The sequence below is a fragment of the Cyprinus carpio genome, chromosome B22 (assembly GCF_018340385.1).
Source record: "Cyprinus carpio isolate SPL01 chromosome B22, ASM1834038v1, whole genome shotgun sequence".
Lineage (NCBI taxonomy): Eukaryota > Metazoa > Chordata > Actinopteri > Cypriniformes > Cyprinidae > Cyprinus > Cyprinus carpio.
Genome location: NC_056618.1, coordinates 26,870,336 through 26,890,134, shown reverse-complemented (window position 1 = coordinate 26,890,134; position 19,799 = coordinate 26,870,336). Strand labels below are relative to the sequence as shown.

Sequence of the window (19,799 nt, the reverse complement as noted above, 5' to 3'; positions counted from 1 at the left end):
ATTGTGAGATTAAAAGTTATAAATACCTTTTTTAATTTTATTTTTTGAAATCAGGCTTTCATACATTACTGCTCAAAGTCAGAAATATTTATTAGTATTAATAATCAGTTTACAATTATGAAAAATAAGGTTTTATTTCAAACCAGTGGGTGTTTGTGTATTTACATCAGAAAAATGAACACTTCCACATTTTTGTCAAAGACTTTAATACTTTATTTTAAATATTTATGTACATAAAGGAACCCTGAGGCTTTGTAACTCAGGTCAAAAAAAAAGTCATCTAAAATGCTTGGTGTAATACCATTTGATATTATATTTTACAACAACAACAAAAAAAAAAAACATTCCGTGCACAACAACCCCAAAATAACAATACTCATAACAATGTCAATCATTCAGAAAAGTTTTTTTTCTTTCCCCCCGAGAGCAGCATACATACTAAAACACATCTACTTAACCTCTGTTTGGGCTGTTCACGGGTGACCGACGAGTATGAACACATAATACAACACATTATGACTGATTATGTTGATATTGAGCGTTGCCTGAGCCCTCAGGGCTGGTGCTCAAACAGCACAGCCTACACTGTTCAATAAGAGGCAGAAGTTTCCCTTGCTGGTGGAGCTGCTTTGTATCTGGCCCTCAGGGCTGGTGCTCAAAAGGGCCATTAATAAAGACTCTTGGCACCTGAAGGAGTTAAAAGGTTTAAGGTCAACAACACTATTCTGTTATGGAAAAAATATATATATTTGTTTGTGTGTATATTTTTAGTATGCATGAAGTAGATTGATTAATTGAATTACTTTTCTGTTGCTGTGTCATTTTGTTTTTGGGTCTCCTGGAGACGTCCGCCATCATTGTGCTGATCCAGTTCAACAACTTTATATGTAGCTCCGATCTCATTAAAGACGTTCTTCGCCATCTTACAGTAAGGGCACGTGGTTTTGGAGAATATCACAACACAGTTACTGGACACAACATCCTGTATAAAAAGATCCTGGTTAATAAATAAAAACAGATATTGAAGGCGTAAGATATATATATATATATATATATATCAGATATATATATATATATATATAGATATATATAATATATAGATATATATATACTATATAAGAAATCAGATTTTGATGTGATTGAAATGTGAAGAAAACCTCCAGGTCTGCTTTGGTTGTTGTTGGTAGGGCAAAAATTATGTCATAATATTTTAATATGATTAAAAAAAAATAGTGTTGTTTTTTTTGTGTTTTTCTTTTAATAATAATTGTTGTTAAAATTAAGTTTCTACAATACTTTGTGTTAGTAGTAGCTTATCAGTGGTGACTATGTCAAGTTGATGTACATATGGCAGAAATGTACGGTACAAATCAGTTAAAGACGTAATCAAACAGACGATGAACACTATTAACAGCAATGATTATATGTTGCAATCAAACTTATAACAAAATGTTGTATGGATTATTGTTTGTATATTGTTGTATTGTTTTTTTTTTGTTTATTCATGTTTTTTGGTTTTTATTATTATTTTTTTTATTGTTTTTATTTTTGTATTATTTTTTTGTATGTTTTTTTTGTATTTATTAAATATGATAATTTTAAGTATTTGTAATGATAACTATAAAATGACAATACTAATATTTATGGCTTAAGCTTTAGTTAAACTACTGATCTTTTATTTTGAAGGAAATCATTTGGTAGGTCTTAAAGCTTCTCTTTTGTTAAAAACAGCTGGTTATGAACAAGACACGTCTCCTTTACTGCAAACCGAACTGCTGTGAGACGCTAAAAACACTGGATTATGAGCTGCTCGTGTGTAAACGCACACAGTGCCATGCTTTACTCTGACACATGCAGCGCATTTTTATATTTAACTAAACCACAGCCTTCGCAATCTGATAATCGCACTAAGCCATATAGCGCTTCTTTTATTTATATTGTTAGGTGTTTATTTTTATTAGTTGTGTTTACTTTTGTGTATTTGTGCATTGAAAATTTATGTAAACAAAACAGTTTTGTTTGCCTTCGACTTCCATTGTATAGTTTTGTTTTCATTATGATTCAATTGTATTTTTTATGATGACAAATTTGTCATTTTTAGTTGTTATTCTCATTCGTGAATCAATCTTTGAAGTTAAACCTTTTCGTTTAATCCAGTTCACACACACACACAAACAAACAACTCTAAATGAACCAAAACAAACCAGTGCGAGCTTACCTGGACAAACTGAGTACATGCTGAGCTTGACAACCCAGGTGCTGTCGACGTGAAATTCCCCATTCTAGACAAACGACACGAAATTAGGTTTAACTGAGGGGAAAAACCCGCCAAAACAACACGACTATACACACAACAACAGCAGACTTAGATTAACACAGAAGATGACCTTGTTATAATCACGGGTCTGTAAAAAAGACATGTTGAAGATACAAGGAAAGCAAACGCAGCTAGTGCAGACACTAGAGAATGAGACTGATAATTTAAATCAGTCATGATGTTTAGTTGTCTTCTCCCAACTGAATAACTAACTAATAAGGATCTCACACAGCTAGACTAATCAGATCAGATCAGATCACACGGGGGGGATTTGAACATTTAATGACCCTAAAAACAGCCCATGGCTTTTGTCTCCTAAAGTAGGTTGTTGTGACCGTCCAGAACGAAACAAACACAACGGAGGTGCTGAATTCACCTACTGTTCATTTCAATGTAAACGCGATAATGTTAAATTATATGATCTAATATAAATTATCCTCATAATGACCTTAGAGTCTGGTAAGCCTGTTTGGATTTGTAGAAACATCCTCTCGTAAACATTGTGGGAGTGTAAATAACGACAAGCACCGCTTAATAAATAAAAAACCCTCCTAAGACAGTAGCCGGTTTTACATAAAAACCCCTTTTTTCTATTTTGCTACAAAGTCCAAAAAACACGCGTACCTCTTAACCGGAACCACATTGATATGACGTAAGAAGCCCCGCCCCCCACGGGTCATCTGAACACTCTGCTACCAGCCTGTCCTGATCATTCAACATTATGAGACACAAACTTGTTTTCCTCCAGGCCTGTCCTGATCATTCAACATTATGAGACACAGTGTTTTTTTAGTACTGTGGTTTTGTATGAATGCTGATGTTTTTTTTTACTAAAGGTATTTTTTAAGACTGGCACCTGACATGCAAACAAATTATGCCTAAACCCGTATATAACAGTATTGTCTTACGATTGGTTTAGAAGAGTTGAGGATATTAGCATTTATCTGTTTATAAGTCTATGTGATAATGTGTTTTTTTTTTTAGGAAAACTGTCATTTTGCATCCATAGGGTGGCACTGCTATTCTGTAAAATGCATGACAAAGAACCAACACATGATTTTGTTTTAGTTATTCTTTTTTTTTCTATTTCCCCATTTTATGACAAGTGATTTAATGCTGCTCCCTAATCTCTGGTTTTCACAAAAGCTGCCATATTGCCATCTGCGACAAAAAGGCTATTGATTTCCTACCCCGCTAATCCTTACGAATTAACCAAAAAGAATTAAGGCTGTTCTTGTCACTTTTTTAAACAACAACATGAGTTATCCATCTTAGAGTTATTTTGTCAACAATAAATGTCCTGAAAACCCCAAGGATGAGGAATTTAATATTAAATATTACAGCACAAAACTGGCCCTAAAATTGTTCTGTAGTCCGAGGTTGCGCCTTTCTCTTTCAGCAGAGTTGAAACAAAAAGAAACTTTGAATTATTTATTACTTACATGTTTTAAAGTTTAATGGCTTGAACTCCATACTCATTAATATTGTTAAAGAAGATGAGCAGCGTGTCTTAACCTTTCACTCTTTTGTAATAATACTCAAGGACACACTTAGGGAAAAGTTAGTTTGTTGTCTTAAATTTTCAAAAACTGTCCTTAAAGGATCTCAGTTCAGTTTGTATGAAGACCTATATGTGTATAATGAGAGTCCAAACAGCTGATAAAAGGATCATAATAATCCATATGCCGCCAGTCCATTTTGTGAAGAGAAAAACTGTGCATTTGGAATAAACAAATCCATTAGTAAGTGGTTTTAACTGTTGCTTCTGACCAAAATATGAGATAAAAATCCATGATACTCTTCCTCAAGTGAAAGGCCGTAAAATGTGTTTTCCTCTTGCATCAAAATCCACCAACATATTTGTTTAAAACTGTTTTGGACTGTTTTCACTTGTAAACAGTGCATGATCTGTGCATGTTTCACTCCTCGGAAGCATAGAGGACTCGTTTGAAGTATAAACATCTTGATGGGTTTGTTTCTTAAAAACATACAACTTTTCTCTTCATATGATGTTAATTGATGGACTGGAGTCATGTGGATTATTTGTGGAATATTGTGATGTTTTTTTTTCCCTGCTGTTTGAACTGACGGCACCCATTATGCTGACGGCACCCATTCACTACAGAGAATCCATCGGTGAGTAAACAATTTAAAGGAATAGTTCACCCAAAAATGAACATTTTGTCAGTATGAAATAATTACTCATCCCTGGGTCCCCTCAGATGGAGCGACGAACAACACGTGCCTGTTACACCAGTTCCAAACCTGTAAGACCTTTGTTCATCTTCAGAACACAAATTAAGATATTTCTGATGATATCTGAGAGCTTTCTGACCCTGCATAGAGAGCAGAGCAGCTACCACATTCAAGGCCTAGAAAGGTATAGGGTACCGGCTCCTGCGTCAGCAGCACCACATGCATGTGTCGTAGCACTCACGTGAACGTGCACCGAAGACTGACACAGAAGAGAAGAACTGTCGGTCTTCCGTAAGTGGATGTGTATTGGTGTGTCGTAGCACTCACGTGAACGTGTGCAGATAAAAAAGTTTGGTATAATTGCTCTATATTTCTCGTAGCTCGATTGATACTGGAGTCATGTGGTTCTTTGTGGGCTTGTATGGAATATGTGGATGTTTTTTTTCCCTGCTGGTCCATTATTTTCTCGTAGCTCGATAAAATTAAGGTTCGACCACTGATGTCACCCACTATCTCTCTGTCCATATTAACGGTTTTTATGTATTTTTGTGGTTTTATAATGTTAATGTTTGAAATGTTGGTAATAGTAAGGTGGGGCGACATGAGGAAACCACTGTTGTAGACCATGATCATTAATTATGAGTTATCTTCTCAATGAACACAAAACCTACAGGCTTTTATAGTGCAAATGCACATTCTCTTCTGCGCCACACATTTGCCCTTTTCCCATCTAGTGATTATTAAGAGTCCATGTAACCCACATGTCACAGTAATGGGAAAACCCTCCTTAGTATTTACAGTCTCATGACAAGTAATGACCGGCATACACCGAACTCATCAAAACTGCTGGAAACGCAATTCCCCACCCACACCGAGAGAAGACGCCCGTCGCCCACGCTCCCTTCAGCGCGGTGTCATCGGAATATGCCCCGCTGATTTAATATCTGTTTGCTGCATGCATTTGCGGGCAGCCATGTAATCAAGCAAGAAGCCACTGCTGCGGCTGCCCTCATAAATCACCATCCCTGGCGGACAATCATGCCTGGCTATATGGAGGCAGGCACTAGTGAAGGCACTGATTACACTCACTGCCTTATTAAAACCCTTCCCGCCAATGGAAAGGCGCGCGTCTTTTTATTTATCGGCCTGGTGTCATTTGCGGACGCTCCATCTTTTGCTCTTAAATGATTTGGCACAGTAATGGAATGACGCCTCAATAGAGTTCACAGGAGGAGAGGGTGCCATTCCAATAATCTCACGAGTATCGCCTCACTGAACTGGCCGCGATTCTTCCCTCTTGTCAAAGCCAACTAATGTCTCCTCCCGACGAAGGTACAACAGACTCGTCTTGGCAATTTTGTTAGAGAAGTTTACTGCGCTATGCCACACAAGGGCTTGTCTCAAAGGCCGCATCTTGCACTTTCAGGTGGGCTTTAGACTTTTACACTAGACAGACACCAGGGCCGTTGCTGATGGGGTGAAAGATGGGTGCGATTCTGGGTAGAAAATGAACAACTGAATCCATTAATTTTTAAAGTTATTAGTCATTTAAATGCCTTTCCAGCCCATTAAATCAGTTTTAAGATTTAAAAAAGCGACAATTTCATTACAATCCGATATTAATTCAATGCATTTTGTGAAGTGTTATAAAGCATTCTTGTATACATTTTTAACTGATTTTCTAGTCCTGTATACTCTTGTACTAGGAATATTAATAATATAGGCCTACAGATTTGCTATGAATAGCTATAAACAATTTCACTTTAAATTTTTACTCTCAAAAAGTAATATACCTGTGTTACGGGTCTTGTTCTGCTCCCCATGTGCTCCCCATTACCCAGTTTCTCCCGTGTTTTGATTGTTCATCGATTTCAGGTGTGTCCTATTACATTCCAGGCTATGTGTATTTAAGCCCTGTGTTTCCTGAGTCCTGCGTCCGGTATTCTTCATCTATCCCCACTATGTGTGTGTTCCTTGAATAAATAAAGACTTTAGTTTTAAATGCTCCTATGTTTCCTCACTCCAACACAGTAGCAGCATCGTGACAATAGCCTATAGCTAATGTAAAATTTTTGCTCTGGTCTAAATGTCTTTTATATGATTTTAAAAAAATATATTGCTCATTTATGTGCATTTTCCAGAACTAAAAAGGGTCAATATCACTGTAGAGTGGCTTTCAACCCTCACAATACTCAAAAATTATTTCAATTATTTTTGTTTTGTTATAATTAGTTTAGTTTTGTGTTGTATTGAATAGTATTTGATGTACTATAGCACAATTTTTTTGGTTGAGCTCCCATACATTTTAGATAATTATGGGCCATTATTCGAAGCCCTGTCATGGACATATATATTACTGTTGAATACATTTTCAATGCAAAATTAAGATGCAAATTATATTTTCTGAAACGTATGATGTCCCTTTCCTAAACAGGGTTATTTGTTTGCTTTCAAATTATAAATACATCAAAAATTTAACGTAAACCATGTGTTTTTAAAGAAACTCATACAATTCGCACATGTATTTTTTCTTATTTGGAGAAAACTGTGATGTTTGGATGCAGTTTTTTGTTTGCATGTTATTGCCCCCACACCTAGCTATTGAACACACCGGATTATATAGATTTGATTGAATTATTATTTAAAATATTACTGTAAAATAGCAAAATGACAGGGTGGACAAGCACATGACGGGGTGGACACATAATGCAGAACACACAAAGCATGACAAAATATGACAATGAAACATTTATTCAACTTCGAAAAAATTTTATAATGATAATAAATAATAAAATTACACCCTCAATCACATTGATGTGTGTTCATTTTAGTTTTTAGCAATATTAAATACAAATGAATGCTATGTCCACCCTGTCATGTGTATGTCCCCTCTATGGAGACTAAGGCCCCATTTACACTAGTGCGTTTTTGTTTTTTGGTCCGTTTACACTGAAACGCAACCCCGGTGTTTTCAAACTAAAACGGGGTCTGCAGAGTTTTCAAAAGTCTCCATTTGCGAGGGTTGAAAACGCCGGAGTAGTGTAAATGATATGCATAACCGTAGCAAAAGTTATGTGTCTTAAAACGAAAATGCACTAGTGTAAACGGGGCCTAAGTGGCCGACAGGGTGGACATTTTGAGCTTCAATTAGCATATTAGCTTACAGCAAACTGTGACTAGCTAAATATTTAGTCTGGTTGTTGAAGAGAATATGGTTTATTTAAACTTACATATTTTGAAAATAGTGTATTCCAATCACTTCTGGCATATTTTATGCCGACCGGGTGGACATGTTAAGCTTTGGCAAAACAAGTAAGCAAACTTAAGCCCTATTCGGATGGTAATTGTTTCTCAGGGGGACGTAAGTGATTTTCACCATTTACAAGGGGGTAGTCTGTGATTTAATTGCTGTCAGAATCCAGAATGTCGGTGTTTATATCTCACCAGCCTCGTAAAAATCCCCGGCCGAATTACCTACTGTTTTTTGACAAATACCGAGGTCGTGTGGTAATTTAATTGCCGTCTGAATCCACATCTCTGAGTTTACAAGAAGAAACCGATTCAAAATTCAGTGTTTAAAGGTGCCATGTGTAAAAATTGAGGTAAAAATATCCAAAAAATGACCTACATGCATCAAAAGAATGAGAAGAAATAAGGGCGATGATGTCATTAAAAAAAATGTCAAGTTATAGTGCTGCAGAGATATCAACCTTAATTAGCATTAGCATTACTAGCCACGGCCCGACAGGTGTCGTAATACCAGTTTCGGCCATGGGAGGCGGTATGCGGGCAACATAACCACCAGCCAACCTGCAATACACGAATAACTCGCACGGCTTGTGGGAGTACTTGAAGCTGATGTCAAGCAACCGCGCTCGGAATCACAAATCAAATCCGATAAGAAAAGGAGCCGAAACAGATTAAACATCGGCACTGCTTTCCATCGCTGGAGACAACTGATGGACTTGAAAGAAGTGAGCTTCGACTCCGAACTTGCAACATTTCTTTTGGATTGGTAAGTAAGATGCTGTTAGTATTTCGCTAGAAGTTTGTTTTTTATATGTTTGCGTATTTTTTTCGGGAAGTTATAACATAGAAATGTATCGAAGGCTGTTCGATAAACGTGCTAATGTTAGCGATGGCTAACCGTAGCTGCTTTTGATAGTAAGCTAGCTATAACTTACCCACAGATCCGATCCGGTTTTCACACCTGTTATCTACCAAAGCCCGGTCTCTACCAAGCTGATGCTAAAATGTAACATTACCTAAGAAGCTTGAAATGTCTTCGATGATAATGAACCCGAGAGAGAGAGAGAGAGAGAGAGAGAGAGAGAGAGAGAGAGAGAGAGAGAGAGAGCGCGCCGGCCGCGCGCGCGCACTCACTCACTATATTCAGAGCGGTCAAGTTTTTGAAAGCGTGTGAAAAGAGTCAATTGCGTGTGTCTCACGGTGAATGCTTGAGAGTTGGCAGCTCTGGTTACGTTGGTTGGTGCTAGCTTGGTCAACATCAGCTGTCTGATGTTGACCAATGATGTTGACAGAATGCTGTCTGTCAAATTAATTTAATTCAAATAATGTGTATATACAATTCAAAATGTAATATGAACAAAACGAATATGAACATATTCACTGGTAAAGGTGAAGGGGAGTAGCTTGAAGATGTCATGTTTCAAAATCACTTGACATCACCCAACGTTCCTCTGGAGGCAAAACGTCCTCTTAGGCTTCGGCTTCGGCTATGGCTCTAGGGTTGTTGTGAAGGTAGGGGCGGAGCATAGAGACTATGCCGTTTCTCGTTTGTTACTCTAGAGTAGACCAATTCACTTTATTGAGGCATACTGCCCCCATCTGGTATGGAATGTGGAGTATGACTTGATTTTTTTGCCAGACATTACACATGGCTCCTTTAAACCCTTTTTGAGCACTCCCGAACACCGTAAGGTACGTTTACTGTTGTACTTCAGTGTAATTTGCATACATATTTATTTCTGAAATGCTGGAAAGTATTTAAAAGAACAATACTTCATAACTGCTCCATCACAGCATCTGGGAGCAGAAAGAAGAAAAGCACGTCATTCGAAATGGGTCTTTATTATGGCAGCAGCAGCTATACAATAGGGCTTGGGCGTCGTGACGTCATTACTTGGCGTGGCCGCCATGCTGATGGCCTCCTTTACTGCTACTCGGACTACTGCGCAGTGTTTAGACATACTCCCCCTCAGCCGTGTGTCTTAATTTGATTAATTAAAAATCTATTTCAACCATGGTAAACAGTTGCTGTATTGTGGGGTGTAATAGCGCAACACATAATCGCCCTTTGAAAAAAAATGGATTAACTTGCCACTGCTTTCCTGCTTGGAGGCGCGACCACGGAGACCAAGTGAGTTATAATATCTGAATATTAATTTATATAGCTTAAGTAAAACACTGAAAATAAGGGAAATTTCCTGGGCTACTCATCCAAAAAAAGCGGAAAATTTCTACATTCATCTTTCTGTTGCTGTCCCTCTGCTGACAGCAAAAATTCGTACTACAAAACTGCTGCATTAACTAAGCGAGATTGTGAAGCTATGTCTAACGTGACTTTGTTTACATTGGTGTGTAATCGTGCTCTCACAACAACCACGCTGTTATCTTAAAAAGGCCAATATCACGCTAAGGTTGCTTTCAAGTAACGTTAAGCAAAACGATGGTTTGAAAATATCTGTTTTGCTGGAAGGGCAACTGTGTAGCAACAGGACAACAGCACAGAGACTGACAGGTCCCGATGGAAGGGCTAACGGGATATTTTACAGGAAAATACTACAGGATATTTTACAGCGGGAAAAGAGCTCAAATACATGAGAACCCCAGAAAAAAAAACGGGAGGGTTGACAGCTACTAACTAAACTTTTGAAACACATAAGTTAGTTTAAAAGTACATGTGAATGGTTGTTAGCACTAACGGTTACTTAACTAGCAACTAGGCGGAGTGCAGTTTACCTTTGTCTGGATTACTGTATACTGTTTGCCGGCTTTATGATCTGCAGCTCCCTAACCCATCCATTTGTGAACTGCACATGAGACTCCAATGACTTGTAGCTTCGGAACTGTTCTGAAGTGTAGGCGCTCACAAAACAAACAAGGTAGCCGAAGATATCTGTAATGCAAAAGTGCGGCAGCAACTCGTCGTCGGTGCTCCACTCTTTGTTGGGATTTTCATATTGATCCAAACCGTTAATAGTGCCGGTTTTGTCCACATACCGATCCCTGGCATCCCTATTTAGCGTATCCCTGTAAATCCCACAACCTTTTCGCGATTTTAACATATTTTTTCTTTCTCCCAACTCTGTTTCTTCTCGTTCGACTTGCTGTATGTTTACATTCACGACGCCATCAACATGGCCGCCACGTCCCAGAATGCAACGCGGCGCCCAAGCCCTATACAGTTTTAAAATATGTATTATAAACGGATATATAGCCTAGGCTACATAACTATATTGCATATAATTATATACAACTATAGTGCATCTTTTTAAACAGGAGATTCAAATAATCAAATAATAAATAGGATTATATATTAGAATAATAATACATTTGACATAATGATTTTTATTTTTAAGTGTTTTTTAATGAATTTTAAGAATTAATTTTGTATTTTGTATTTATTTTTTTTTTTGTTTACAGTTGTGTGACTGGTCACGTGAGCAGCACGTTCCCGGGTTTGTAGGATCACAGAACTCACTCCTCTGTGAAAAGATCGCCATCCGAATCCATGAGTTTTATCACTGAGGTGATATGTAAATTTATTTTTACAGACGTCCACATGAGAAACAATTACCGTCTGAATCGGGCTTTAGATGAAGAAAATTTGTCAGTTGAAAAGTCACCAACTTATTCACCTCAGCTGTTGAAATTCCCGCCACTGTTGTCCTGATGTCACTAAAGTGGATGGCCTTTTCTTAAAGGGGCGGATTCCCCAATACAACGGTGGACAACCATTCAAGGGATTTGGACAAACTCTTCTTTTTTATTAAAAATAAATAATTAAATAAATAGTTTTATTACTAAATGATCAATACACTCAAATTGAGTAATCTTTTATTTAACAAAATATTAACAAGAGAACAAAGTTTTTTAAATTTTATGATTTGACAATATTCTGCTATCATTCAAATTTAATGAGCAGTGCATGGGACATAGCAAAATAACATGCATCCTCTTACACAAAACTAAAAATAAATCATTTTTATGATTAGTTATCACGGCAAAGGAGTTATTTATGTACAGGACACCAAAAGGCACCCTACAGTGATAGTGACTCAAAATCTGTAAAAAGGAAACATTCCTGTGAGCATTAAAGATCCAGAATAATTCAATGTATTTTGTGACACAATTAAAAATAATAAATCCACAACTTGTGTGATGCATGTTGTGTTATAGTTAAGATTTATTTATTTATTTTACATTTATTTTTATATAGATTGCTGCAAATTTCCATTTGGATGTCAGCTAAATCCCAGATTTAAAATTGAAAAAGGGGGGAAAATTCCATTAGGATCCAGTATTAATTCAATGTATTTTGTGACAGAATTAATAATAATAAAAAATAAATTCCACAAAATGCACTCTTTGTGATTTTGATATTTTGATTTTGATATTCATTTTAGCTATGAATCCTTGGAATTCAAACAATTACACTTGAAAGTTTTGTATTTTAATTATTACAAGTATATAATAATATTAACAACAACAATAATAATAATTATTATTATTATTATGAACAGTGTTTACAGTTTTCCATGACTTTTCCATTTGTATGTCTATTAATCCTTGAAATTTCTTTTTATTACACTTGACATTTTTAATTCACAAAAATTAAAACAAACAAACTTGACTATTTTGGCAACTATTTCAGAGCAGAGTAAACAAGCTTCTTGTCCATGACCTTTTAACATTTTACTAATTTCCATGACTTTCTAGGCCTTCCCAGATTTAACATGTTCAAGTTTGCAGTAAGTAAGTCTGTAGGCCTACTATTACTATCAGTAATCAGACTATTAAAAACATCAATGAAAGTGGCCATAATACAAATAATATCCAAATATCTTCAAATATCTCACACCATAGTAAATCAAGCCATATTAACAATAACAAGCAAGTAGAGTTATGCACAGGTCAGGAAGAAGACAACAGGGTTCACCAATTCTCACTAATCTCATTACTTTAAAAAGTTGTTTTGCTTTAATGCACAAACACAAATGGTTACAGTACATCGCATCAACAGCTCATCTGCAAATAAAACAAACTAGCATTTGATTTATTTGCTTCAGCCACATGAAAACATCAGGAAATGTAATTCAGCTAAAATAAAGTTCAGAACTGATAAATGAGATCATATGTAAGAGAACAGAAATGAAAGATAAAACGACACATAAGAACAGTAAAGGAACGTGAATTTGAGAAAGTAATTAAAAAAACAGACATAAAAATGAAGACACAAAGGAGTGGAGATAACTTTGATAAAAATAAATGGCTAAATATTCCATTTTTAATTTTGCGGGTATCAGAAAATGACTCAAGTGGGATTTGAATTTAAAAAGATATATATTTTTAAAAAAGAAATATACAGTGAACGGCCCTCACAGTGAGTTTTAATAGTACTGTATAGTGGGGGCTTCTCGTCTGTATTCAGGGGGGATGGTTTGCCCTTGGTGGCATGTGTTGAAAGGGTACACACTAGTGATCCCGGTTGTTCAAGGTCTCAGAAGGGATTTCACAGCTTCTTGAGCGCAGTAATCCACTGGTGTCCATTCAAGACGGCAAATGAAATACACCCCAAAGAGGGGCTGGGGGAAATAGATACCTCCACCCGAGTGTGGCGCCGCTATAATTGGACAGTTCCAGGTGTGAAAAAGTGCAAATCATATTTTGATTGAGAGGAAAAAGCAATATGTCATTGAGGCTTCACTGCTTTTCAAAGGTACAAGGCTGGTTCTGTTGTGTATCAAGGGTTCCACATGGACAAATAAGAAAACAAACAAACAAACAAACAAACAAACAAACAAAAAAAGCCCTGCAGTTGATAGAGTACAAAACACGCCTGGGCTACTTCTTAAAGGAATAGTTCACTCAAAAATGAAAGTTTGCTGAAAATGTACTCACCCTCAGGCCATCAAAGATGAGTTTGTTTCTTCATCAGAACAGATTGCAAAAATGTAGCATTACATCACTTGCTCACCAATGGATTCTTTGTAGTGAATGGGTGCCGTCAGAATGAGAGTCCAAACAGCTGATAATAATATCACAGTACATCCAAACAACTCCAGTCCATCAATTAATGTCTTTGAAAGCAAAGTGTTAATTGTTTTTAAGAAACAAATCCATCAAGGCATTTTAACTTTAAACTGTGGCTTCTGGACAAAATACAAATCCATAAACCATAATAACACTTCCTCCTACTTGTGAAAACTTAAGTATACTTTGGGTTGTGGTGTCATGGACTGTAATGTCAGTTTAGTTTTAATTATCATTGACTTAGTTTTTCCCTTTTTTTTCATTTCCTGTTGTCTTTGTTCTAGTTTCCCGCTCTATTTATATAATGACAGTTCATTTGATTATCTCACCAAGTTCGTTATCTGCTTATACTTAAGTTCCTTAGTTTCCTCAGTTCATTAAAATTATTTGGGTTTGTTAGCAAGTTAACAGTTTAACCTATTATCCTAGATAAGCTCTTTTAAGATATCCCAAAAAAGATCAGTCACAATCATAAATCAATCAATCACTCAATCAATCAAGGAATTGTGATAGTTAATAAGTATTAATAAGCAGCAAATTAGGATCTTACTGAGGCAAAAGTCGTAGTTAATGGTTTGTTAATGGCGTGAACTGGACCTTAAAATAAAGTGTGACCTAATATTGAAATAATCCAGTAACTGAGAAAAATACAAATGATAATTTTTAAAGTAAAGATTAGAATTTAGAACTCAATGTATTTGAATAAAAAATTCTTGATTGAAAACAAAACCAAACAGACATGGTATATAAAATGAAAAACTACAATGACGTCAGTATTTTAAAGGGCCAGACATACAGTACATGTACACTCTTAAAAGGATACTTATTGGCATTTATGGTTTCATGTAGAACCTTTAACAGCACAAAAGCTTCTTCAGATTATTAAAACGTTCTTCACACTAAGAAAAAAAAAAATTAACTGTTCATTAAAAGTTTCTTTTGGGAAGCAAAAATGACTCTTCTATGGCATTGCTGCGAAAATCTTTGAAACGTTAAAGACTGCATGACAGGCACATTATGGTACTGTATATTGAACAGATTTTCTGTAGTTCTACAAAAAATAAATAAATAAATAAATAAGAAACCTAAATGGAGGTGGAAGCTGAGACCTGAAATGTTCTAGATAAACCCTCTCGTCTCCATACTGTACGCTTTGAAGGTATTCTCAATCGTATCAACCTGTCACTTGATTTGTCAGCCCTTCATTTCCCCTCCAAATAGGTGGCCTGGATCTTAAGGCCCATCTATGTTATCGGTACCTTTCCACCCAAGACGTTCAGCATCCTCGGCATTGGAGCTTTTATCAGTTGGCTTCAGAGACTCCTGCTTCCCGCCAAAAGCTTGACTACTTTATCTCAGGCAAGAATTGCATTGACCTTGCAGCACCTCCTTATCGAGGCTTCAATAATCTTTTTTTTTTTCATAGTAAAACACATCAGTGTTAAATGACAGGCATGTTCCCGCCTTTACTTCGTGCAAACTATTAGCACTGTTTATTAGCATGTGCTATTAGCATTGTTTCAACACCCCATTCAATAAAGGTACAAGTCTATCAGAAAACTATGAAAATACATTTCATCATTTAATGAAAAACTGTTGTCACAATCAATAGAATATGTAAACAACTCTTTTAATTACGTTTTGTTTACTGCCTGTGGTTGTGCAATTTTAATTATGCTAGGCATTTAAGCTGTTTTTGTGAAAGGAAAAAAAAACCTTGTGTAATTTCATTGGAAGGTTCAATTTCAATTGTTAATAGTGTAGTCATTTATAAAGCACAGTTCACATAAAAGTACATTTTAAACCAAGCAGTTTTCTGTTGGTCAGTGTGGTGAATTGATGTGACAAATGTAAACACGAGGGAAATCTTTTGCCTTTACTTAGAAAATAATAGAAAATTAGCAGAACAATGGTAAATGTGACTTTCGCTCTAATTTACACAAAAGGAGGTGTGTTCTACTGGAAAGACTGACTATGCCTTTAATATGATCTCAAATAATTACACAAGCAATTATTTTTGCTTCCCATAGAATGGAATTTCATCAGGAAACATGCTAAAAGACCTTTTTAAAGATGAACTTCCTCAAAACATTTCCTTCAGTGGCTTTTAAGATGAAGTGTCAATTTTCGAGGTTAATAATTTATCTAATATGTGTTAATATCTATTTGCAGACTTCCTTTGTACAGGTGCAAGGCATTCTGTCATTCACTTCCAGTTATTTAAGATGTTGAAAACAGTTTGTTATGCTGTAAACAGGGGTGTATTCCAGAAAGCAGGGTTAACTTACCATCAGCTAAACACTGAACTTTCAGTTGATTAACCCCAAACCTTGCTTACTCGAGGTATGTGTTTCCAAAAACACGTCCGGAAGTTCATTCAACTCAGAGCATAAGACTCAAGACATTCTCAACAGAGCGACGAATTGACGAGTCACTATGGAAACGGACGCTAAGAAAAAGTGCGCCATGCTGTTTCTTTCTTCTTCTTTTGTTCATTAGTCGTTTACATGCTTAGTGCATATCGCCACCTAATGGATTGTTGTGCAATCTTTTTTTGTTTAATCTTTAATCCTTGAGAATATGAATTATATTGTTTGTTTAATGCTAATTATATATTAAGTCATATCAGATATGTATTTAGATCTAGAATTTAGACAATATAGAAAATGCAGATCCGTGTGTGAGATGATAATATAAAATGTAATAAATAAATATATATAATATAATAAATTAAACATTACATTACCTTGTCATAGTGTTTTATAATTTATACAGATAACTGTTAGGCCTATATATGCCAATAAAATAAATAATAACCATATTAGAATAATATATTGACTTATTTATTACTTACATTAGCGCTTCATCATTAACATATCATACAAACATATATATATATATATATATATATATATATATATATATATATATATATATATATAAAATAGGCTATATTGCATATCATATAATGATGTGTGCTATCTGTCACGCCCACTGAAGGCTTATCAGTAGAACACACATGCACTGAAGTGAACTAACCCTGGAACATAACCTGCTCAGGTTATCTTCAGAGAGCAAGTTACTATGGTTACTTACATACCCTGAAAATAACCTACACCTTTGGAACCGAAAGCTGAGGTTATCCACTCGCTTATCCTCAAACATACCTGGGTATGTCACATAACCTGCTATTTGGAATACCCCCCTGGTATTTATTATCATATTATTTTAATGTATGAACGCACTGGTTTTGTAGATCAAATAGGGCTCGAGCTCCTGCCCCTTTAATTGCCAACGTAAAATTGCCCTTTTGGTCCAGTTTAGGTAATTATGCAATTTCTACAGAGAGCTCCCAGAATATTTCATTATTGTCAAAAAGAAGAACAAACAAAACAAAACAAAACAATATTTTATATGCAATCTTTTTTTTTTTTTTTTTTTTTACCAACACTTGAATGTGGGTAAGTTTCATGAAAAAAGCAACATTTTGAACAAGAAGCTGAGAAAATGTTTGTTGATGGAAGATTGTTTTTTTGTAAAATTCTACATCTGTATCAGTTTTATAACGCTTCTTGAATTGTCATTTCATTTGATAACATTAGGCAGTTTTTAATTTATATTATGATTAATATTTGATGATCGCGTTATTTTACATATACAACTACTTAAATAAGTGATCACTTGTTTGTACTTATTCTTCGCCATGTTTTGATCCAGACATTCAGTACTCTTTCAGAAGATGCATAATAGTGCCTCATGCCCGTCAATGGTGGGAAAACGTGGTCTCATAATAGACAGAATATTCTGCCAATGGAGGGGAAGCTCTGTCTCATAATAGGCGGAAAATTCCGTCAGTGGAGGGGAAGCTCTCTCTCATAATAGACTGGAAATTCTGTCAATGGCCGGGAAGCATCATCTTAAAATAGACAGAATTTTCCGCCAATGGAAGGGAAGCTCTGTCTCATAATAGGCGGAAAATTCCATCAATGGCCGGGAAGCATTGTCTAATAATAGACTGATAATTATGTCAATGGCCAGGAAGCATTGTTTCATAAATGACAGAAAATTCCGTCAATGGTGGTAAAGCATTGTCTCATAAATTACGGAAATTCTGCCAATGGAGGGGAAGCTCTGTCTCATAATAGATGGAAAATTCCATCAATGGCTGGGAAGCATTGTCTCATAATAGACAGAATATTCCGTCAGTGGAGGGGAAGCATTGTCTCATAAATGACAGAAAATTCCGTCAATGGCGGTAAAGCATTGTCTCATAAATTACGTAAATTCTGCCAATGGAGGGGAAGAGTTGTCTAATAAATGATGGAAAATGATGTCAATGGCAGAGAAGCGCTGTTACATAAATTACAGAAAATTCCATCAATGGCAGAGAACCATTGCCTTATAAATTATGGAATGTTCTGCCAATCGAGGGGAAGCGCTGTCTCATAAATGACGGAAATTCCGTCAATGTCGGTGAAGCATTGTCTCATAAATGACGGAAATTCCGTCAATGTCGGTGAAGCATTGTCTCATAAATGACAGAAAATTCCGTCAATGTCGGTGAAGCATTGTCTCATAAATGACAGAAAATTCCGTCAATGGCGGTGAAGCATTGTCTCATAAATTACAGAAAATTTTGTCTATTGCAGGGAAAGAGTTAAAAATAAACATTACTGCTTCAAAATTAATGTTTTCTATTTGGGTGTGTACAGTTTACATTGTAGAAAGTATCATCAAGTTTTGTTTACCACAGGCTTTATTTTACTCAGAAATTGAATCACCCCACTATAAAACCCCATAGAAAAATCTCAAAGTAACTATAGCGGCGAATTAGACTTCCGGGTTCTGACGTCATACCCGCACCACTCTATTAACTCCATAAACTGGATCGTCTTATGAGCCGAGCCCAAACAACAAGACCAAAGATACATAATAAGCATAATTTATAATAAGTGGACATGGCAACCCTTCAAGCACACGCTCTGCAAAGTAGCCATCCAAACACAAAATTGTCAAGTGTTTGGTTGCTGTAATTTTACTTTGGTTACAAATAAAGTATACCAAATGTGCAAGCTGTCAGAATGTTGCTGTAGTTGTTACGAGTTCTGTTTCGTACACAAACACAAATATTTTTTTTGTTGGCACTCCTAAAACTTTAGTGTGTACGTGGCCTTTATAGCTGCAGCATGCAAGCTTTTAATAAACTGACCATTAACGTTATCTGGTGTGGATGCAAATATAGTTATCGTTCTTGGTTTGAGCAGGCCTTTACTTGCCAAGTTAACGTATATAAATCACACACACATACATTTTCCATTTCTTCCTACTCAGTCCACCACAGGTGTCTTTCTCCATTTCATATATCATTCTCTCTATCCATCTCTCTTATACTCTTTCTCTCCTCCTGTGTGCTGTGATGTGTCTGTCATTTCTCTGTCACTGCCACTCCTCTCCACCACAACTTAGCAGATCAGTGGTTGGTTACCATGGCAATGCAACAGCCCAGTTACTCTGGATCCTTCGGTGGAACAGAAACCCAAGGCTACCTGCACCCAACCGTCTTCCCTCTGGCTCCAAGATTTGAAGCCGTCACCCACCCGTGAACATCGCTCTTCAGATAAACAGCCAAGAATAGCTGTTCACACTACAGACGCATTTCAAATGCTCATTCCGTTATTGTGATCATCTCCTAATGCAGGGCAAGATGTTTTCAAAAACAGCCGCCTCTTACCGATGCGTTCGCCATATAACGTGCCATGTTCATGCTTGAAGAATCCGCACCCGCAGAGCGGAGGAAGTCATTTGTTTTTCCTGTCATTCCTGGATGCGCCCTGCCCCGCTTCCCACCAGCACTCGCTCCAAACACATTGAGCTGATCCGCTTTATTAATGGAATGACAGATGGGCCAATTATCATAAAACCAAGACCGGTGCCATTTCCTTTTCAAACATTTGACTACATTATCTGCAAGAGTGGAGGGGAGGATGGAGAGGAAAGATGGTGAGCTTCA

General features: G+C 36.3%; 1 protein-coding gene across 1 annotated transcript; it reads right to left on the bottom strand.

Moving 5' to 3' along the window:
* Positions 1 to 194: 194 nt before the first annotated feature.
* glrx2 (glutaredoxin 2) lies at positions 195 to 2,739 on the bottom strand. The gene is given in 4 exon segments (XM_042749655.1): positions 195 to 687; positions 815 to 982; positions 2,219 to 2,282; positions 2,388 to 2,739. Coding segments are annotated over 4 exon segments (513 nt in total). The 5' UTR covers positions 2,495 to 2,739; the 3' UTR covers positions 195 to 513.
* Positions 2,740 to 19,799: the final 17,060 nt, after the last annotated feature.